The sequence below is a fragment of the Macaca nemestrina genome, chromosome 12, assembly GCF_043159975.1.
Source record: "Macaca nemestrina isolate mMacNem1 chromosome 12, mMacNem.hap1, whole genome shotgun sequence".
Lineage (NCBI taxonomy): Eukaryota > Metazoa > Chordata > Mammalia > Primates > Cercopithecidae > Macaca > Macaca nemestrina.
Window position 1 is genome coordinate 51,223,949 of NC_092136.1, and position 20,461 is coordinate 51,244,409.

General features: G+C 41.3%; 1 protein-coding gene across 5 annotated transcripts in view; it reads left to right on the forward strand.

Moving 5' to 3' along the window:
- The window catches only part of LOC105486929 (proteasome 20S subunit alpha 1), a 122,532-nt gene that overhangs the window by 93,962 nt on the left and 8,109 nt on the right, over window positions 1-20,461 (forward strand). For 2 of the 5 annotated variants that reach the window (XM_071075057.1, XM_011750070.3), the window contains 6 exons: window positions 14,334-14,378; window positions 15,388-15,489; window positions 15,616-15,719; window positions 18,849-18,937; window positions 19,449-19,519; window positions 19,636-19,765. In XM_071075057.1, the coding sequence (XP_070931158.1) occupies window positions 14,334-14,378; window positions 15,388-15,489; window positions 15,616-15,719; window positions 18,849-18,937; window positions 19,449-19,519; window positions 19,636-19,765 (541 nt within the window). The other 3 variants (XM_011750071.3, XM_024794507.2, XM_024794508.2) reach the window with 3 other exon arrangements.

Below are 20,461 nucleotides of genomic sequence, written 5' to 3' on the forward strand. Positions count from 1 at the left end.
ACCATCCTGGCTAACACAGTGAAACCCCGTGTCTACTAAAAATACAAAAACAAAATTAGCCGGGGGTGGGCGCCTGTAGTCCCTGCCACTCAGGAGGTTGAGGCAGGAGAAAGGCGTGAAGCTGGGAGGCGGAGCTTGCAATGAGCCAAGATCACACCACTGCACACCAGCCTGGGAGACACAGCAAGACTCCGTCTCAAAAAAAAAAAAAAAAAAAAAAAAAAAAAAAAAGACTGCCTTTATCCTATTAGAGGAAGAAATATCTGGGTTGTTTTGGTTTTTTTTCTGTTCGTTTTTTGGAGTCGGAGCCTCGCTCTGTCGCCCAGGCTGGAGTGCAGTGTCATGATCTCTGCTCACTGCAACCAACCTCCGCCTCCCGGGTTCAAGAGATTCTCCTGCCGCAGTCTCCCGAGTAGTTGGGATTACAGGCGCTCACCACCAGGCCCGGCTAATGTTTGTATTTTTAGTAAAGACGGAGTTTCGCCATGTTGGTCATGCTGGTTTTGAATTCCTGACTGCAGGTGATCTGCCCGCCTCGGCCTCCCAAAGTGCTGGGATTACAGGCTTGAGCCACCGCGCGCGGCCTAAGAGAGGTTTATTTTGAAAATTAGAAGACATTGGCCAGGATTAGTAATAACAGTTATTATTGTTAGTAATAACCCTTAGTATATAGTAAGGTGGTCAGCAAATATTTTTTGAAGGAATGAGAAATATCTGGCTCCAAAGCCTGTTCTTTTCACTATTACCTTCTACGCCTGTATATTGGTGGCTAAAAGTACTTGGCTGGACACTTCAGAGTGGCTCTTATATAAAAGTCCTACTTGTGGACCAACAAAAGAGATATTTGGTTTACTGGGGTTTTAATGGCTTTCAACTCCTCCAAGCATGATTTGGGGATTTGGATCAGGATACACCCTGATTCTTACCCAGTATTTGCAAAATTGATCAATAGAGGTACCTTGCAGGAAGAATGGAACAGAAAAACAACACTAATTCTCCAATTTAAAGCCAAACTGAAATTTTCCCATGAATGGCCGGGCGGGGTGGCTCACGCCTGTAATCCCAGCACTTTGGGAGGCCGAGGTGGGCGGATCACCTGAGGTTGGGAGTTCGAGACCAGCCTGATCAACATGGAGAAACCCTGTCTCTACTAAAAATACAAAAATCAGTTGGGTGTGGTGGCGCATGCTTGTAATCCCAGCTACTCGGGAAGCCGAGGCAGGAGAATCTTTTGAACCCTGGAGGCGGAAGTTGCAGTGAGCCGAGATCTTGCCATTGTACTCTAACCTGGGCAACAAGAGCAAAACTCCGTCTGAAAAAAAAAAGAAAAAGAAATTTTCCCCTGAACATGTAAGATTCATTGTTACTCAACTATCTAGATGACAGTCTGCAATAATTGCTTAATTTCTGGAAAAAAAATATTTCTAAACAACTCAAGTGTGCCATGGCTTTTGTACAGGCCTCTCTTTTAGTCACACACCAAGGGAGGAAAATTATATTATACAGTTTAGAGATAACTCTAAATTGTTATTCTTCCCAATTATGTCTGTTAATTCCAGCTTGCTGTATTCCAAGTGTTATCTGTTGCCAGAAAAAAAAACAAAAAACAAACAAAAACAAAAAACAAACAAAAACAAACAAAAACCAACAAAAAAAAAAAACTTTAGCTTCTGAATAACCAGTTAAAAATAAAAAGCTTCTAAAAAATCAGGGTTTTTTTTGTTTTTTGTTTTCCTGAGATGGAGTCTCGCTCTGTCACCCAGGCTGGAGTGCAGTGGTGCAATTTTGGCTCACTGCAACCTCTGCCTCCCGGATTCAAGCAATTCTCCTGCCTCAGCCTCCCGAGTAGCTGGGATTACAGGCGTCTGCCACCATGCCCACTAAGTCTGTATTTTTAGTTTTGCCATGTTGGCCAGGCTGATCTCGAATTCCTGACCTCGTGTGATCCGCCCACCTCGGCCTCTCAAAGTGCTGGGATTACCGACGTGAGCCACCCCGCCTGGCCTCCTATAAGCAGGTTTGTCTGTTTTTTTCATTTTTTTAAATATTCATATGGACACATGATGTATATACATGTTACACATATTGGAAAATATATTCTTAGGATATTCTCCCTTCTCTAGTTGGATAGTATTGAAGGGGAAAAAACACAGTAATTAAAAAAAAAAATTGTCAGCACAGTGGCTCACTCTTGTAGACCCAGCTACTCCAGAGGCTGAGGCAGGAGGGTTGCTTGAGCCCAGGAGTGAACCTTGATCACACCACTGCACTCCAGCCTGGGCAACAGAGCAAGAGCCTCTCTTAAAAATAAACAAATAAATTAAAATTAAAATTTTAAAAAGGTGGGAGTGGGTGCAGACAAGGTTAGTTTAAAGCAGGCTGTTTAAAGGCTATCAAATATTAGTCAAATAAATTATGAAACATGTATATGATATAATACCTTATAGTTGTACAGACATTTAAAGCATGTGACATGAAGAAATGTTCGTGGTTTAATGTTTACATAGAAAAGCAGGTTTAAAAAGAATCATATATAATTTGATACAAATTTTTCGTAGCAGTTTATTTTGAGATATTAATTTTTATTTTATTTATTTATTTATTTATTTTTGAGGCAGAGTTTTGCTCTTGTTGCCCAGTCTGGAGTGAAGTGGCACAATTTCGGCTCACTGCCACCTCTGCCTCCGGGGTTCAAGTGATTCTCCTGCCTCAGCCTCTCAAGTAGCTGAGGTTACAGGCATTCACCACCATTTAGGTTACAGGCATTCACCACCATGCCCAGCTAATTTTGAATTTTTAGTAGAGATGGGGTTTTCACTATTTTGGTCAGGCTGGTCTCAAACTCCTGACCTCAGGTGATCCACCCTCCCCGGCCTCCCAAAGTGCTGGGATTACAGGCGTAAGCCACCATGCCTAGCCTTGAGATATTAATTTTATGTGTTCTCTTACCCTACTATCCCTTTCTCCCATTCAAGCAAGTATCTAGACTTCAGATTTTTGTAAGGCAAAAAGCAAACACTGCTCAGAAATATCATAGGCTCTGTCTTGTGAAATGAGAAGAGGGAGGTGAAAGATGGATTCCTCAAAAGTTAGAAGTCTGGAGGAGGCTCAGTGGCTCATGCCTGTAATCCCAGCACTTTGGGAGGCCGAGCTGGGTAGATGGCTTGAGTCTAGGAGTTCAAGACCAGCCTGGGCAACATAGTGAGACCCTGTTTCTATTTAAAAAAAAAAAAGAAGAAGAAGAAAGGAAGGAAGGAAGGAAGGAAGGAAAGAAAGAAAGAAAGAAAGAAAGAAAGAAAGAAAGAAAGAAAGAAAGAAAGAAAGAAAGAAAGAAAAAAAAAAACTTAAAAGTCTGAAGCCTATAGTTTAAGTGAATAGCTAAGATTCCCATCTTGTTCTGTAACAAAGCCCAGATAGTGGCAAAACTTCAAAGAGGAAAGCCACATGGGGTACCCTAGGAAGCTGTACTTGGGTGCAGGGGCTGCCACATTCACTTACTTGATTCCAGATTCTTGAGTACCAAGAGTAGTAAAGAAGTATGACAGTTGGCCGGGTGCAGTGACTCACACCTGTAATCCCAGCACTTTGGGAGGCTGAGGTGGGCGGAACACCTGAGGTCAGGAGTTCGAGACCAGCCTGATCAACATGGAGAAACCCTATCTCTACTAAAAATACAAAATTAGCCAGGTATGGTGGCACGTGGCTGTAATGCCAGTTACTCGGGAGGCTGAGACAGGCGAATCGCTTGAACCCAGGAGTTGGAGGTTGCGGTGAGCCGAGATTGCGCCATTGCACTCCAACCTGGGCAACAAGAGTGAAACTCCCTCTAAAAAAAGAAAGAAGGAAGGAAGGAGGGAGGGAGGGAGGGAGGGAGGAAGGAGGGAGGAAGTAAGGAAGGAAGGAAGGGAAGGAGGGAAGGGAGGGAAGGAAATGTGAGAGTCACCAGATCTGAAGTGAAGATGGCACAAAAGAGAATCCCAGCAGCAAATCAATGTGGATGACCAAATAATTTGAGATAATTCCAGGTACTTCTATAATAATTCAAGTCCTAGAAACTTTGTACAACCCTGGATGGAGAGGAAATGCTCAATGATAACTAAGATAGAATTTCTCACCAGCATGGCAGGATGGGAGCTCAGGCTTACATTCAAGTGGACCTAAAGATATGCAGTATTTATTTCTATGAAATAAGAATCATATACACAATATGCATATGTACACACAATGTATATACATGTTACACATATTGGAAAATATATTCTCAGGATAGTCTCCCTTCTCTAGATGGATAGTATTGAAGGGAAAAAAACACAGTAAGTCTCACTACTTAGTACAATATAATAATTTATCATAGTGTCTTTTTTTAGTAGCTATTTTTAGATTTTTTTACTTTTTTTTTTTTTTTTTTTTGAGACAGAGTCTTGCTCTGTCACCCAGGCTGGAGTACGGTGGCAGATGTCGGCTCACCTGCAACCTCCACCTCCTTGGTTCAAGCAATTCTCATGCCTCAGCCTCCCAAGAAGCTGGGGTTTCACCATATAGGCCAAGGTGGTCTCCAACTCCTGACCTCAAGTGGTCTGCCCGCCTTGGCCTTCCAGAGTGCTGGGATTACAGGCATGAGCCACCTCGCCTGGCCAATCATATTATCTTTATTGGAAAATAAATCTTAAATGTATATCCCGTTTCTTTTTGTTTTTGTTTTTTTTTGAGACGGAGTCTCACTCTGTCGCCCAGGCTGGAGTGCAATGGCACAATCTCGGCTCACTGCAACCTCTGCCTCGCAGGTTCAAGCGATTCTTCTGCCTCAGCCTCCTGAGTAGCTGGGACTACAGGCATGCACCACCACACCCAGCTAAGTTTTGTATTTTCAGTAGAGATGGGGTTTCACCATCTTGGCCAGGCTGGTCTCAAACTCCTGATCTCAGGAGATCTGCCTGCCTCGGCCTCCCAAGGTGCTGGGATTACAGGCGTGAGCCACCACACCTGGCCTCCCTTTTTTAATTAGAAAAAAACATATATTGCCGAGGCGGGTGGATCACGAGGTCAGGAGATCGAGACTATCCTGGCTAACACGGTGAAACCCCGTCTCTACTAAAAATACAAAAAACTAGCCGGGCGTGGTGGCGGGCGCCTGTAGTCTCAGCTACTCGGGAGGCTGAGGCGGGAGAATGGCATGAACCCGGGAGGCGGAGCTTGCAGTGAACCGAGATCACGCCACTGCACTCCAGCCTGGGAGACACAGCAAGACTCCGTCTCAAAAAAAAAAAAACATATATTATAAAACCAGCCGTAAGCTGTTTTTCCTATATATTTGAACAGGTCAAAAATAGGGAAGGGCATAGATAATAAACTTAGGTTCTATTTTCCAGCTGTTTTAGACCTACTGATATTAACATTCCTAGAAGTATAATATAAACTTAACCTCAAAAAAAGATGAGGATTTTTTTTCACAGAAAAAAGTATTGTTTATCTCCTGTATCCTGAAAAAAATAAAATGGTATTATATTAGTCAGGGTCTCAGCAAGAAACAGATGCACTCTCCAAAGGAGTAACTGAAGAGAGTATAATCAGCATGTGGGCAGGGGAACAGCAAGTGATAATGCAGCACCACTGCCAACCTGTGGCCAACATGGAGTGGGGGAAGGTAATAAATAATCTGATATCTCTTTCCTATTGCTTTCTGATCTACTAGTGTCTTTCATTAGCTGAGCCCAACCAGGAGCTAGAGAGGAAGGGATCTTACTGATGCAATCTATAAAAGATTAAAGTATCATGGAATACTATACAGCCATAAAAAATACAGGAGGCTGGGCATGGTGGCTCATTCCTGTAATCCTAGCACTTTGGGAGGCCAAGGCAGGTGGATCACTTGAGCTCAGGAGTTCAAGACCAGCTTGGGCAACATGGCAAAACCCCGTCTCTACAAAAAATACAAAAATTAGGTGGGTGTGGTGGCACGGGACTGTGGTCCCAGCTACTCAGGCTGTGGTAGAGGGATCACTTGAACCCAGGAAGTCAAGGCTACAGTGAGCCAAGGTTGCGCCATTGCACTCTAGCCTGTGAGACAGAATGAGACCCTATCTCTAAAAACAAAACACAAAAACACAAAATCATGTCCTTTGCAGTAACATAGGTGGAGCTGGAGGCCATTATCCTAAGGGAACAAACACAGGAACAGAAAACCAAATACCATATGTTCTCACTTATAAATGCAAGCTAAACATTGAGTACATCTGGACACAAAGATGGGAACAATAGATCCTGGGGCTGACTTGAGTGGAGGAGTGGAAGAAGGGCCTTTTAGGTACAATGTTCACTATGTGCATGATGAAATCATTTATACACCAAAGCTCAGCAACATGCAATCTACCCATGTAATAAACATGCACATGTACCCTCTGAATCTAAAATAAAAGTTGAAAAAAGGAAAAAAAAAAAGGGGGGTGAAGTATATCTATAGGGTCATCAGAGAATATCTAGCACAATGACATTAAAGTATAAGCAATTCCACAATTTTTCTATAAATATTTCCAAATAAAACTACTAGAAGAGTACGAGAAACATAGAGTTTTAGACTTCAACCTTTGGTACTATGTAAAGTATTTGAAATTATTACTACTACTACTACTAGAGAACTTTTTTTCATCCACCAAATTTTTTTTTTTTTTTTTTTGAGACGCAGTCTTGTCCTTCCTGTCACCCAGGCTAGAGTGCAGTGGAGTGATCTCGGCTCACTGCAACCTCCACCTCCCAGGTTCAAGCGATTCTCCTGCCTCAGCCTCCTAAGTAGCTAGGATTACAGGTGTGGGTCACCGCACCTGGCCAATTTTTGTATTTTTAGTAGAGACAGGGTTTCACCATGTTGGTCAGGCTGGTCTCGATTTCCTAACCTCGTGATCTGCCCATCTTGGCCTCCCAAAGTGCTGGAATTATAGGCATGAGCCACCGCACCCAGCCCACTCTTTTAACTAAACTTTATTGAGCATCTAGTTAGTGTGACACATTAAACATATGTACGAAGATAAATATGAAACATTCTCTATCCTCCAGCAGCTCCTGATTTAGTGTGAGGACAACATGTGAACAAATAAGTGCAATTAAGCTTTGTATGTGTAGTTGCAATTTAAAATGGGACTCTTTCTGTCTCAGTTTGGCTGAGGCTCCAAGAAAGTAAAATGCCAACTATTCTCATATTTTATAATAAAGTGGAAAACCACAAAAAGTAGAAATTGCCCAAAAAAGGGTGGGGGGAGTGGAAAGGGAACTGTTTTTGCAACTCTTAGCTGTCCATCTACTTCTAATTCAGAGATTGGAGTTTAGACGATTTTGAGAAAGTTTTTGGTGTGCTGTGAGTGGACATTGCTTTTTCCTCACCTCACACCTAGGGAAAGAGGCTTTAATGAAACTTTGATGTATGATCCCTACACCTGGCAGGGGGGTAGGGTAGGGGTTGAGGTCACAGTGGACTAGCGTCTGACTCATATCTGAGGAATTCATTCATTCAATACTTAATGTAGCACTTATTAAGTACAGGCACTGTATTTGCCTTTTCTAGGTACAGGCAAATTCAGTGGTGAGCAAAATAGATAAAAATTCCCCACTTCATGGAGCTAACATTGTAGTGGATGAGAGCAAAAAATTTTGGCTAATTGCAAAAATTAGTTTGGGATATGGTCAAAGTCTGCACTCTCAGAGGCAAAGCCACTCTGTAGATATTTGGATTAGACCAGGGCTACTAGAAACAGTCACAAAGAAGGATAAGATTTCCACAGAAAAAAGCTGGGGGTATAGCTATACATGCTAGCAATTAACATTGAGCTGACAGCCAGATGAAATATATTTACTTGGTAAGCACAAGATTACCAGTATTTTCTCATTGAGCTAAGGTGAGAATTAAGGGGTTACCAAAGAACTCATTAAGTAACAAGTGTCAACTGTAAACATCTGCCAAGCTCAAAGAGTAGCAACCCTTAATCACAGAACTGTAGTAGCGAAGTTAAGAACTTTCTTGCCTCTTTCTCTGTTTGAACTTGAAAGAAGGAAGGAAACCTGGAGTTGGTGGTGATAATGAGAGTTCAGGTGGGGGTGGGTGTGGTGGGGATTAGGAGAGAAACTTTTTTTTTTTTTTTTTTTTTTTTTTGAGGCGGAGTCTCGCTCTGTCGCCCAGGCTGGAGTGCAGTGGCGCGATCTCGGCTCACTGCAAGCTCCGCCTCCCGGGTTCCCGCCATTCTCCTGCCTCAGCCTCCCGAGTAGCTGGGACTACAGGCGCCGTCACCACGCCCGGCTAATTTTTTTGTATTTTTAGTGGAGACGGAGTTTCATTGTGTTAGCCAGGATGGTCTCGATCTCCTGACCTCGTGATCCGCCCGTCTCGGCCTGCCAAAGTGCTGGGATTACAGGCTTGAGCCACCGCGCCCGGCCAGGAGAGAAATTTTAGACAGAGAAATAAAAGGGAAGTCAAACATTTTTTACTTGAACAACCAGAAAAGTCATGAGATGTGTGTCTTATTTTATTCAATGAGCATAGAAGGATTAATTCCACCAGGTGTGTTTTAATATGTGGAGTGAAAATAAGTTACTTACAAATTGCACTCTATACATCTATTTGTTCAGTTTACCAGTTACAGGTGTTAAACATAATAACACGATAAGATTTACACATCCATGAAAAAAAATGTTCAACTTGGCTTTTATTTACAATTTACTTTTATTTGATTCTTTTAAAAGCCTAACATAACTTACCAATTACCTTTATTTATTTATTTATTTAGAGACAGGGTCTTAGTCTGTCACCCAGGCTGATCATAGTTCATTGCAAACTTGAACTCCTGGGCTCATGTGATCCTGTCACCTCAGCCTCTCGGGTAGCTGGAACTACAGGTGCATACAACTACACCTGGCTAATTTTCTTCCCTCCCTTCCTTCCTTCCTTCCTTCCTTCCTTCCTTCCTTCCTTCCTTCCTTCCTTCCTTCCTTCCTTCCTTCCTTCCTTCCTTCGTTCCACCCTCCCTCCCTCCCTCCTTCCCTTCCTCCCTCCCTCCCTCCTTCCCTTCCTCCCTCCCTCCCTCCTTCCCTTCCTCCCTTCCTTCCTTCCTTCTTCTTCTTTTTTTTTTTTTTTTTTTTTTTTGAGACAGGGTCTTGCTATGTTGCTCAAGCTGGTAACTCCTGACCCTAAGCAATTCTCCTGCATTAGCAGGAGAAAAAAAAAAGTGTCAGGATTACAGGTGTGAGCCACTTTGCCTGGCTTCCAATGACCTTTAAAGAAGAAGTGCTATGTTCGTTGACCTAGTCTTACTACAACATATCTTTATTGATCAGTTTTTCAGCTTCTGATTAATGCTCAAGATGTATCTTGAGGCTGGGGATGGTGGCTCTTGCCTGTAATCCCAGCATTTTGGGAGACCAAGGCAGGAGGATAACTTGAGTCCAGGAGTTCAAGACCAACCTGGGCAACAAAGTAAGCCCTTGTCTCTACAAAAAAAATAAAATTATCTGGGCATGGGGGTACTTGCCTTTAGTCCCAGCTACTTGGGAAGCTGAGGTGGGAGGATCACTTGGGCCCAGGAGGTCAAGGCTGAAGTGATTGTGCCACTGCACTCCAGCCTGGGCAACAGAGAAAGACCCTGTCTAAAAATATATATATATATGTGTGTGTGTGTGTGTGTATATATATATATGTGTATATATATATATCTTGAGAGCTGAGGAGCTGAGTATGGTGGCTCACTCCTGTAATTTCAGCACTTTGGGAGGCCAAGGAGGGAGGATCACTTTAAGGTCAGGCATTCATGACTGGCCTGGGCAACATAGTAGAACCGTGTCTCTACAAAAAATTTTAAAATTAGCCAGGTATGGTGGTGTGCACCTGTAGCCCTAGCTACTTGGGAGGCTGAGGCAATAGGATGGCTTGAGCCCAGGAGTTCAAGGTTACAGTGAGCTGTGATCATGCCACTATACTCTAGCCTGGGCTACACAGCTAGACTCTGTCTCTTAAAAAAAAAGTTGTTGTTGTTGTTGTTGTTTTTAAAGATGTATCTTGAGTCAAATCCCCAAAACACACAAAGAGGAGCTGAAAGTCATATAAACCTTTAATAAACCCTTGGGACTTTCAGTTTTAACAAAAAGGTCAACCAAACGCCCCTTCTTTTGGTCTACAAGTAGAGCTTTGATAACAGCCATTCTGAAGAGTCCAGACAATTGCTGTGAATAAAGGATGTATCACAAAGCCCCAGATATTTGCTTAGGAAATAATAATCAGAAGGACAGGTTTTGGAGTGATCTGTCACTCATTCATTCAACAAATGTTTAGTGAGTGCCTACTATATGCCAGGCTTTGTTTCAGGTACTAGGAATATCTCAGTAAATTTTTTAAATGTTTTAAAAAAGTAAAAAAAAAGTTTGGATATTTATGTGATTCCCTGTTGCATACTTACAATGTGTGCTTCAACTTTTATTTAAACTAGATTCAGTGGGTTTCTTTTATTTGTATCCAAAAGGCGCTTTCTATAAAAGTGACACAGTAATAAGAGGTTACCATCCCTAATTGCAGGAAGCTCCTACAAGTCAGTAAGAAAATGATTAACACAATAATATGAGGAAAGGAATGAAGTGGCAATCCACTAAAGTAATATAAACAGCCAATAAATACAACAAAAGATTTTTTTTTACTACTAATAAAAAAACTATAAATAAAATTTAAAAAGAAACACATTTTCTCAACTTGATAAAAGTAAAAAGTACTTATAATATCCAGTGTTGGTGAGAATATAGAGAAAATTGACTCTCAGACAGCGTAGAATATTAAATGGATACAACATTTTTTGCAACTCAGCCATATTTATCATAACTGTAAATGTAAATTCCCTTTGACCCCACAATTATATGAATTCTTCATGAGGGAAGGTAATTATGCACACAATAGGTGTGTATGTACAAGAATATTCATTATAGTATTTTTATGACACCAATAACTTGGAAACAATCTAATTGCACACCAATAGTTAGGCAAATTATTGTATTTCCATAAAATAAAATACTATGCAACTATTGAAAATAATATAGACGATTACTTATGGACATATGATAGCTATAACTTTTTAAGTGTATTAATAAAAACAGTTCAGTATCATCTTATTTTTTTAAATTGTATATTACATATCTGTGTGAGGCATGTGGCTAGAGAGATATATATGGAAAGAACTGTCAAAATGTTTACGTAGTATATGACAATTTATAAATGAGCATTTATTTAATCATTTAGCACTATTTATAAACAATATGTGCCATGCATTGTGCTGGGTTCTGGAGAAACGAAAGAGAACAATCTATTAATTTAATCTGTTAATTTAGTCCACCAAATCAACAGTGTTTTTTAGAAATACGGCAATAACCAGTGTTGATGAATTAGAGGAGGCAACCTCATATACTACTGTTGAGAGTATATGTTGGTAAAACGTTTCTGGAGAACAATTTAGTACTTTTTTTTTTTTTTTTTTTTGAGACTGAGTCTCACTCTGTCGCCCAGGCTGGAGTGCAGTGGCACGATCTCGGCTCACCACAACCTCCGTCTCCCCGATTCAAGCGATTCTCCTGCCTCAGCCTCCTGAGTAGCTGGGACTACAGGCGCACGCCACCACGCCCGGCTAATTTTTGTATTTTTGGTAGAGACGGGGTTTAACCATGTTGGCCAGGATGGTCCGATCTCCTGACCTCGTGATCCACCCGCCTCTGCCCTCCAAAGTGTTGGGATTACAGGCGTGAGCCACCGCGCCCGGCTTTTTTTTTTTTTTTTTTTTTTTTTGAAACAGAATCTCTGTCGCCCAGGCAGGCTGGAGTGCAATGGCGCGACCACGGCTCACTACAACCTCGATCTCCCGGGCTTAAGAGATCCTCCCACTTCAGCTTCCCGAGTAACTGGGACCACAGGCGCATGCCAACATGCCCAGCCTTTTTTATTTTAGTATTATTATTATTATTGTAGCGACGAGGTCCCACTGTATTAAAATAATATAGTGATCTCGAACTCCTGGGCTCAAGCGATCCTCCGCCCTCGGCCTCCGATAGTGCTGGGATTACAGGCTACCGCACCCAGTCTCTTTTTTTACAAAGAATGTAAATAGCCGGTGGATGTTAGATTGGCAGCTGTTTGCAAAGATGTCAGACTATTTCATTACGGAAAGATGCTCTCAAAAGACAAAATAGGTAAGTCGAAAGAACGTGTCCATTTTTTCTCAGTGGCCTAATCAGGTATCATGCTTGGTTTTGAGGACACAGAAAGACAGCGCCCTCATGGAGTTCAAAGTCTGGTGGAGGAAACCAATCATAATAATAATGAGGGGTTAAAGACAACAGAGCCTTGAAAGATAACATCTCCAGGGAATAAGGAAGAGCATTCCAAGGTATCTTGCCAAATGGCAAAAACCGCGGTTACTTTTGCACCAACCTTAATACAAATAAAAGCATGTACACAAACAAGATACTCGAGGAAGAATACGGCTGACACACAGAAACGGATCGTTATCTTGGGGCTTTCCTGCAGCCTCGTTTCTTTCAGTCACGTAACACCCCAAAATCTGTGGACGGTGAATGAGAGCTAGTATCACCCGGAGTCACGGCTGTTGCCTCGTAAGACTTTAGATGCAGCCCGCCACCGGGAGAAACTGGAGGGAATCCTCACTACACAGGAACCAAGAAGGGCTACGTGACAGGGGGTCCCCCGCAGCTCTCAGCCGCCGGCACTCCCAGCCCTGGGTTTCCCGCCAATCTCAGTTACTAGATCTTCCCAGGCTCCGCCCGCCGCCGAGCGGTCGGAGAGTTTTAAGGAAGGGGAAGTGTTGCAAGCCTATCGATATCTCTGGAATAGACTGCGCTACCCTGCGCCGCCGCCATCAGACTCCCGCAGACTTCTCTGTAGATCGCTGAGCGATACTTTCGGCAGCACCTCCTTGATTCTCAGTTTTGCTGGAGGCCGCAACCAGGCCCGCGCCGCCAACATGGTACGTTGAATCCCGACCTCTGGAAGGTTTAGGGCAGAGCTCCGGTGACTCGGGGATGACGAGCCACCTCTCCTGTCATCCTTAGCGCCGCCCGGGGCCACGAGGTATGGGAGCCTCGGCAGACGGCCGGGCTCCGGCAGTGATTCAGCATCTCCGGCCTGGCCGGGTTAGGGGCTGTCGGTAGCCAGTGCGGCCTTTCCACCGCTTTCGCTTCCCGGGGAGCCTCCGACACTTCCTCCTCTGTCAGCTAGATGAGTTCGCCCCTCAGGTTCCTTCAGTGGAGTAGATTCTGAGCGGTCCAGAATAGCCCCTAGTGCTGTGTATGGGAGAGGAGAAGACAGAGACTTGGAGGCCTACCTGTACCACCAGTGCGGACTTGACCCCCAGGTTTGTGTTCCTGGACCGCGTCCGTTTTCCTGGTGGGTCCGTCTGATTTCTCTCTCCCCTAGACTTCGGTTAGAAGAGGCCCTTTTCAATAATTTTGTCCAGTCACCTATTTACAGATGAGTAAGCCGAGGCTGAGAGGGGAAGTGATGGAATCTGGGTTACAACATAGGGTTCTGGGTTTCCAGTGCTGTGCTCGCACTCAATCTCACTCCCGTGATTAGTCTCCCCAGCACTGCTAGACTTATTATAATAGTCATAATAGCCGTAATGGTTCTATCGCTGCAGCTGTTTGTGTCCACCTCTAACTTTCTGAGGACATTTTTGTTCATTCAATATGAATATACAGACAGAGCATTTGTACAAGCATAACTACAGTGAACGTTCAAAAGTCATACATGTCCCTAATCATAAAAGCAGAAAGGGACGTTTAGATAAAGAACTGTGGGAGTATGTGTTAGGGGGATTTGGGAAGAAAAGCTAATCATAAAAACAGAAAGGGACGTTTAGATAAAGAACTGTGGGAGTATGTGTTAGGGGGATTTGGGAAGAAAAGGAGAAGACTTCCAGAAATCGACATTTAAGCTAACTTAAAGAAGAGAAAGGCTTTTAACCATTTATTAGGTCCCAATAAAAGGGAGCAGCATAAGCAAAAATAGGCAAGAAAGTTGATTGTGAACTTTAGTAATTGAGCCTAAAGGGATTGCTATGGAGGGTTTTAGAATAAGAGGTTGGAAAAATAGGACCCATTTAGATCTGCTTCTCCCTCTCCCACCAGTTTATGGTAAATGTAGAATTGGCTTACGTCTGAGTACAGTAGTAATCTTCCAGTAAGATTGCATGAACAGAGTGCCTTAACATTGAATGGAAACACAAGCATATTTCTTAATGAATGTTAGAGTTGGGATTTGAAATGTTCTTCTATTAACAGGTCTTTTTTTCTTTTACTTTTAGTTTCGAAATCAGTACGACAATGATGTCACTGTTTGGAGCCCGCAGGTAAAATAATGTTTTTTAAACTATTTCTGTGAAATGGCTTTTTGTGGCTGCAATATATTTAGAAGCTTGTGAGAGCATAGGCTTGGGGAAAATGGAATATAATATTTTAGTCGTTCTTGGAAGTTGCATTTATAATTAAAATAGGTCTCCTAATGGACCTAGAGGACATTATGTTAAGTGAAATAAGCCAGAAACAGAAAGAAAAATATTTCATGCTCTCACTTATATGTGGAATGTTTTGTTTAAAAGAGCAAATATATATAGAGAGAGAATAAAACAGTGGTTACCAGGGTAGGGAATAGCAGTGGGGAGGAAAAAAGAGGAGATACAAAGTATCAAATATGTAGGTTGAGCAAGTGGAAGGATCTAAGGTACAACATGAAGACTACAGCTAATAATGCAGGTAATGTTTTGTATTCAGGATTTTTGCTAAGTGAGTAGTTGATAGCTCTTGCCACAGCAGAGGAAAATGGGTAAGTATGTGAGACAATGGATGTGTTCATTCTGCGATAGTGACCCTACTATATATGTGTATCTTACAACATCATGTTGCATACCTTAAGTATATACAACAAAATTTATTTTAAAAGAAGCTTTTGGCTAGGCGCAGTGGCTTATGCCTGTAATCCCAGCACTTTGGGAGGCCGAGGAAGGTAGATTGCTTGAGTCTTGGAGTTCAAGACCACCCTGAACAACATGAAACCTGGTCTCCACAAGAAATACAAAAATAAGCTGGGCGTGGTGGTGCCTGCCTATAGTCCCAGCTACTGGGGACGGTGATTTGAGAGGATTGCCTGAGCCCAGGAGGCAGAGGTTGTACTGAGCTGAAGATTGTGCCACTGCACTCCAGCCTGGGTGACAGAGTGAGAACCTGTCTCAAAAAAAAAGTTTCTTGATTTAAAAAAAAAATCAGTTGAGATTTAACTATGCCCACCTGACATTTGAAAACTCTAATTTTTAAGTTATAAAAGGCCTTCTAAGATGTGGTTTTGTTTTTTTTTTTCTTTAGGGCAGGATTCATCAAATTGAATATGCAATGGAAGCTGTTAAACAAGGTTCAGCCACAGTTGGTCTGAAATCAAAAACTCATGCAGTGTTGGTTGCATTGAAAGTAAGTAAAGTAATAAATATGTCTTCCTCTGTAAAAAACTATTAATGTAAATTTCACCATAGACAGTAAGGTTGTAAACTTATTTTTACATTTTTTTTTTTAACATCTTATAATGTCTCCATTTAGAGGGCACAATCAGAGCTTGCAGCTCATCAGAAAAAAATTCTCCATGTTGACAACCATATTGGTATCTCAATTGCGGGGCTTACTGCTGATGCTAGACTGTTATGGTAAGTATAATCATGAAAAATAAACATCCTTTTTGATTCATAATTGATTAGTTTTCTCAAAAAGATCCAGATAAGATATTTTAGGAAGTTGTCTGCCAGAATGCTTGTAAATTAAGATTATGAATACCTTGGTGGGTTTGAGTTTGTTATTAAATTTTCCATTTTTTGATCCCCATAGGAATAACTCATAAAATTAAACATCAGCACTTTTTAGAAGTCCCTGAGTAATGTGATATTTGTTAATACAATGTATATTGTTTGAGACCCTGTTATGTCTAAGAAGAGGTTGATACTTTTGTCTGGTTTCTAAGGAGAAGCTGAACCATACATGTTTTCTTTGTGCTTGTTTTCTTCAATACATCAGTATTTATTAGACATTTATTTTTTGCAATGCTCAATACTGGATACTGCAGGGTATACATAAGTGACTCAGACATGGATCTTGTCTTAAAAGAACTTGAAGGCAAGTTTATCTATAAACTCAAATCTAGTTTATCTATAATATAACAGAAAAATTTCTGTGAGAGTCTAGAAGAGACAGATTATTTATGGTTGAAAGGCAATATGTAAATGAAGAGATAGGGCTTTGAAATTGCACAGATTGAGTTCTCACCTTCACCACTTAGTATCTGAGATTGGGCTAAATACCTAAACACTGAATTTTTTCCAGTGTTTTCTTTATCAAGGCTACTTTTAAATATTATTATTATTATTATTATTATTTTTGAGATGGAGTCTCACACCCACCCAGGCTGGAGTGCACTGGCACGATCTCAGCTCCCTGCAACTTCCACCTCCCAGGTTCAAGCAATTCTCCTGCCTCAGCCTCCCGAGTAGTTGGGATTACAGGCACCCGCCACCACGCCTGGCTAATTTTTGTATTTTTAGTAGAGACGGGGTTTCGCCATGTTGGCCAGGCTAGTCTTGAACTCCTGACCTCAGGTGATCCACCCACCTCAGCCTCCCAAAGTGCTGGGATTATAGGTGTGAGCCACCATGCCCAGCCTATTTTTAAATATTTTAAATTGCCTACCGTAAAGCACTAACACAGAGCCTTTCAGGTATTATGTGAGTATGTGTATTGTGGATGGCAGGCAGTTAGCTAAAACTAATCTCTTAAATTTGTGATTTGATTAGGAAAGAAAGAATATAAATTATAAGGGTGAGCCTGGCACAGTGGCTCCTACCTATAATCCCAGCTCTTTGAGAAGCTTAAGGCCAAGAATATGAGACCAGGGCAACATAGTGAATCCCCATCTCTACAAAAAATTTTAAAACTTAGCTGAGTGTGGTGGCACACACCTGTTGTCCTAGCTACTCAAAAGGCTGAGGTGGGAGGATTGCTTGACTCCAGGATTTCAAGGTTGCAGTGAGCTATGATAGTGCTACTGTACTCTAGCCTAGGTGACAGAGTGAGATTCTATTTTTTTTTTTTTTTTTTTTGAAACAGAGTCTCATGCTGTCACCCAGGCTAGAGTGCATTGGTGTGATCTCGGCTCCGCCTCCAGAGTTCAAGCGATTCTTCTGCCTCAACCTCCCAAGTAGCTGGGACTACAGGCATGTGCCACCACACCCGGCTAATTTTTGCATTTTTAGTAGAGACGGGGTTTTGCCATATTGGCCAGGCTGGTCTAGAACTCCTGACCTTGTGATCCGCCTGCCTCGTCCTCCCAAAGTGCTGGGATTACAGGTGTGAGCCACAGCACCAGGCCGAGTGAGACCCTATTCTTAAAACAACAGCAGCAGCAAAAGCAGTGTAAATAGTAGTGCTATTGTTTAAGAATTTCAGGCTGAGCGTGGTGTCTCATGCCTGTAATCCCAGCACTATGGGAGGCTGAAGCAGGTGGATCACCTGAGGTCCGGAGTTTGAGACCAGCCTGGCCAACATCATGAAACCCTGTCTCTACTAAAAATAAAAAAAACTAGCTGAGCATGGTGGCAGGCGCCTGTAATTCCAGCTACTCGGGAGGCTGAGGCAAGAGAATCGCTTGAACCCAGGAGGCAGAGGTTGCATTGAACTGAGATCATGCCATTGTACTCCAGCCTGGGCGACAAGAGTGAAACTCAGTATAAAAAAAAAAAAAAGAAGGAAAGAATTTCAAGTTATTCAGCCAGTCCCTTACTCTAAGTCAGCAATATAATGACAGCCTTAAGGGTTTCCACCTACTCTTCAAAATGGAAAATGTATTATCAAACATTTTATTTAATTCGATCTATAAAATATTGCCATGCCAACACATAATCAATATAAAAACTTTATTAATGAGTTATTGCACGTTTTTAGGTACTAAGTCTTTGAAATTTGGTATGTTATTTTGTACTTCTGAATTCAGTCTAGCTTCTTTTCAAGGGCTCCATAGCCACATGTGATTATTGCATGCGATATTGGGCAGTTTACTTTTAGACAGCATTGGGAAATGGACTTGCATACAAGTACTGAACAAATAGCTTGGTTCCTGTAGTCAACCATGTGATGATCAGATGTGACATACATATATACTGGACAAAGCAACATTGAAAGAAAGGAGCATATCCATTTCTTGTTGATCTTATTTATAGGCATGAATTCTCTTCTCCCCAGTGTTAACCTTGCTTGAATTTCATCAGATTTAACAGTGAGACTCAGCGGCTAGTGTCCACTATCTCCTCTAGAGTGCTTCTTATGAATAGAAGTAACAGTGGCAGGAACACGTAAAGATGCCCTCTGCTGTGGTTTCCATTTCTTATAGTTGCTCTTTCGGGGAAATGTTAGTCTGCTTTCAAGAAAAAAAGACAGAGTAGATAATCTTTTTGCTGGTTCAAGATCTAGAATTAAGATTGCTGACAGTGGGAAGGATAAGAGAAGAGAGGTTGCTCTTTTTCTCTTGTTCAGCCTTCTCTGTTCTATAAGTGCTGTGAGACAAAGATTCTCTAGAGCTAAAAAATATTTCAGTATTTTTTAAAAACCTTATGTGGCTCCAGAGTTTGGCACAAAAACGCACCCTTGCAGGCATGTCTTTCTTACCTTCTGTCTGTCTTATGTGGATGTGATCCATGTAAACACTTGGAATAATGCGAAGTGAAATCAAACAATTTAGATTGGAATAGTTGTCTATAATTTGCAATTACTAAACTTTGTTTCTTTTTTAGTAATTTTATGCGTCAGGAGTGTTTGGATTCCAGATTTGTATTTGATAGACCACTGCCTGTGTCTCGTCTTGTATCTCTAATTGGAAGCAGTATCCTTTTTATGTTAGCATTTATGGATATGAACTTTGAAGGGTTTTGATACTTCTGTTAATTTTTAGGAATATGATAATAACATGACATAGGTAAGATTGTGAAAACTTTAAAACAACAAATTGGGTTGCTCTTTCATTAGCCTTTATAAGCAATTGATATTTGCTAGACATAGATAAGCCCAACTTCAGGAAAATTAAGCATCTTTTTAGAGGGGATTTAAAGTTTCCTAATGGTTCTAGATGTCCCAAGAAATCCTAGACCCCTTGTATCCAAAACAAATCAGGTTTTACATGGGAAGAAATCATTTTGTTGGCACTCTTTCTTAGATTTGGTAGAAAGGCAAACATTTTATATTAGGCCAAAGAAATAGTGTCCTTTTGCGTTATTTCTCTGGTGGATTATATAACAATTAAGGAATAAGCCAGATACCTTTGTTAATAATGTATAATTTGAAAATAAAGATAGTACTTCATTCCTTGTTAAAACAAGCTCTTTAACCAGTCTAAGAGACCCAGATACCAACACAACGATATGGCCGGAGACCATATGGTGTTGGGCTGCTTATTGCCGGTTATGATGTAAGTTCATTGAATATTGTTATATGTTAATGATTTTTTTTATTAACTAGAAATTTTTATAAATTTTAGTTCAACCAACATAAATAATTATGTGGTGTATTTATTTCTATTTGTAGGATATGGGCCCTCACATTTTCCAAACCTGTCCATCTGCTAACTATTTTGACTGCAGAGCCATGTCCATTGGAGCCCGATCCCAGTCAGCTCGTACTTACTTGGAGAGACATATGTCTGAATTTATGGAGTGTAAGTGATAGCCTTGCTTTTTTTTTTTTTTGGCCTCTTCCAGTCTATATAGTAAATAAATATAGTATCCTAACTACATAAAACTATCAGTCTTACAGAAAGAATTTTTTTTTTAAATTAAGCCCCAGAAGAGTTTGTTTCTGTCACATATACTAACTTCAACTTCTGGTTACCGCCAGAAGTTAAAATTGATACCGTAGTTTCAATCACAACTAGAACTTTTTCAAAATATAAATGTGTTCCCAACCTTGAAAATTCTTGATTCAGTTGGTCAGAAGTGTGCCCTGTGGAGTGGAGAGTGGAGAACCACTATACTACCTGCCAGTTGTAAGCTCTGTTCACTTTTAGTTTTCTGTGAGTCTTATTTTAAGCCACACAGACATTTCTGCATTAGTAGTCCATAAACAAGAAATAAAAAGGCAGTGTAGCTGAGGGAAAAGAAGGTAAAAGAGGTAAGATATTATGACAGGGCAGGTTTTCAAGTGCTTTGCTTTGCTTTGCATTGGAAGGAGGGTATTGGGTTTTACATTTCTTTGTCATCTTATCTGTTTTCTGGTGACATAGCATTCTTTGGAGGAAATATTTGGGGTTTAGTGAATGCAGAGAAAAATAGTTTAATTGACATTACTCAAAGCAAACTGTTGTAGGATGACAATAGGTTTAACTTTGGGAAAAGAGGATTCCTTGGACAAATAA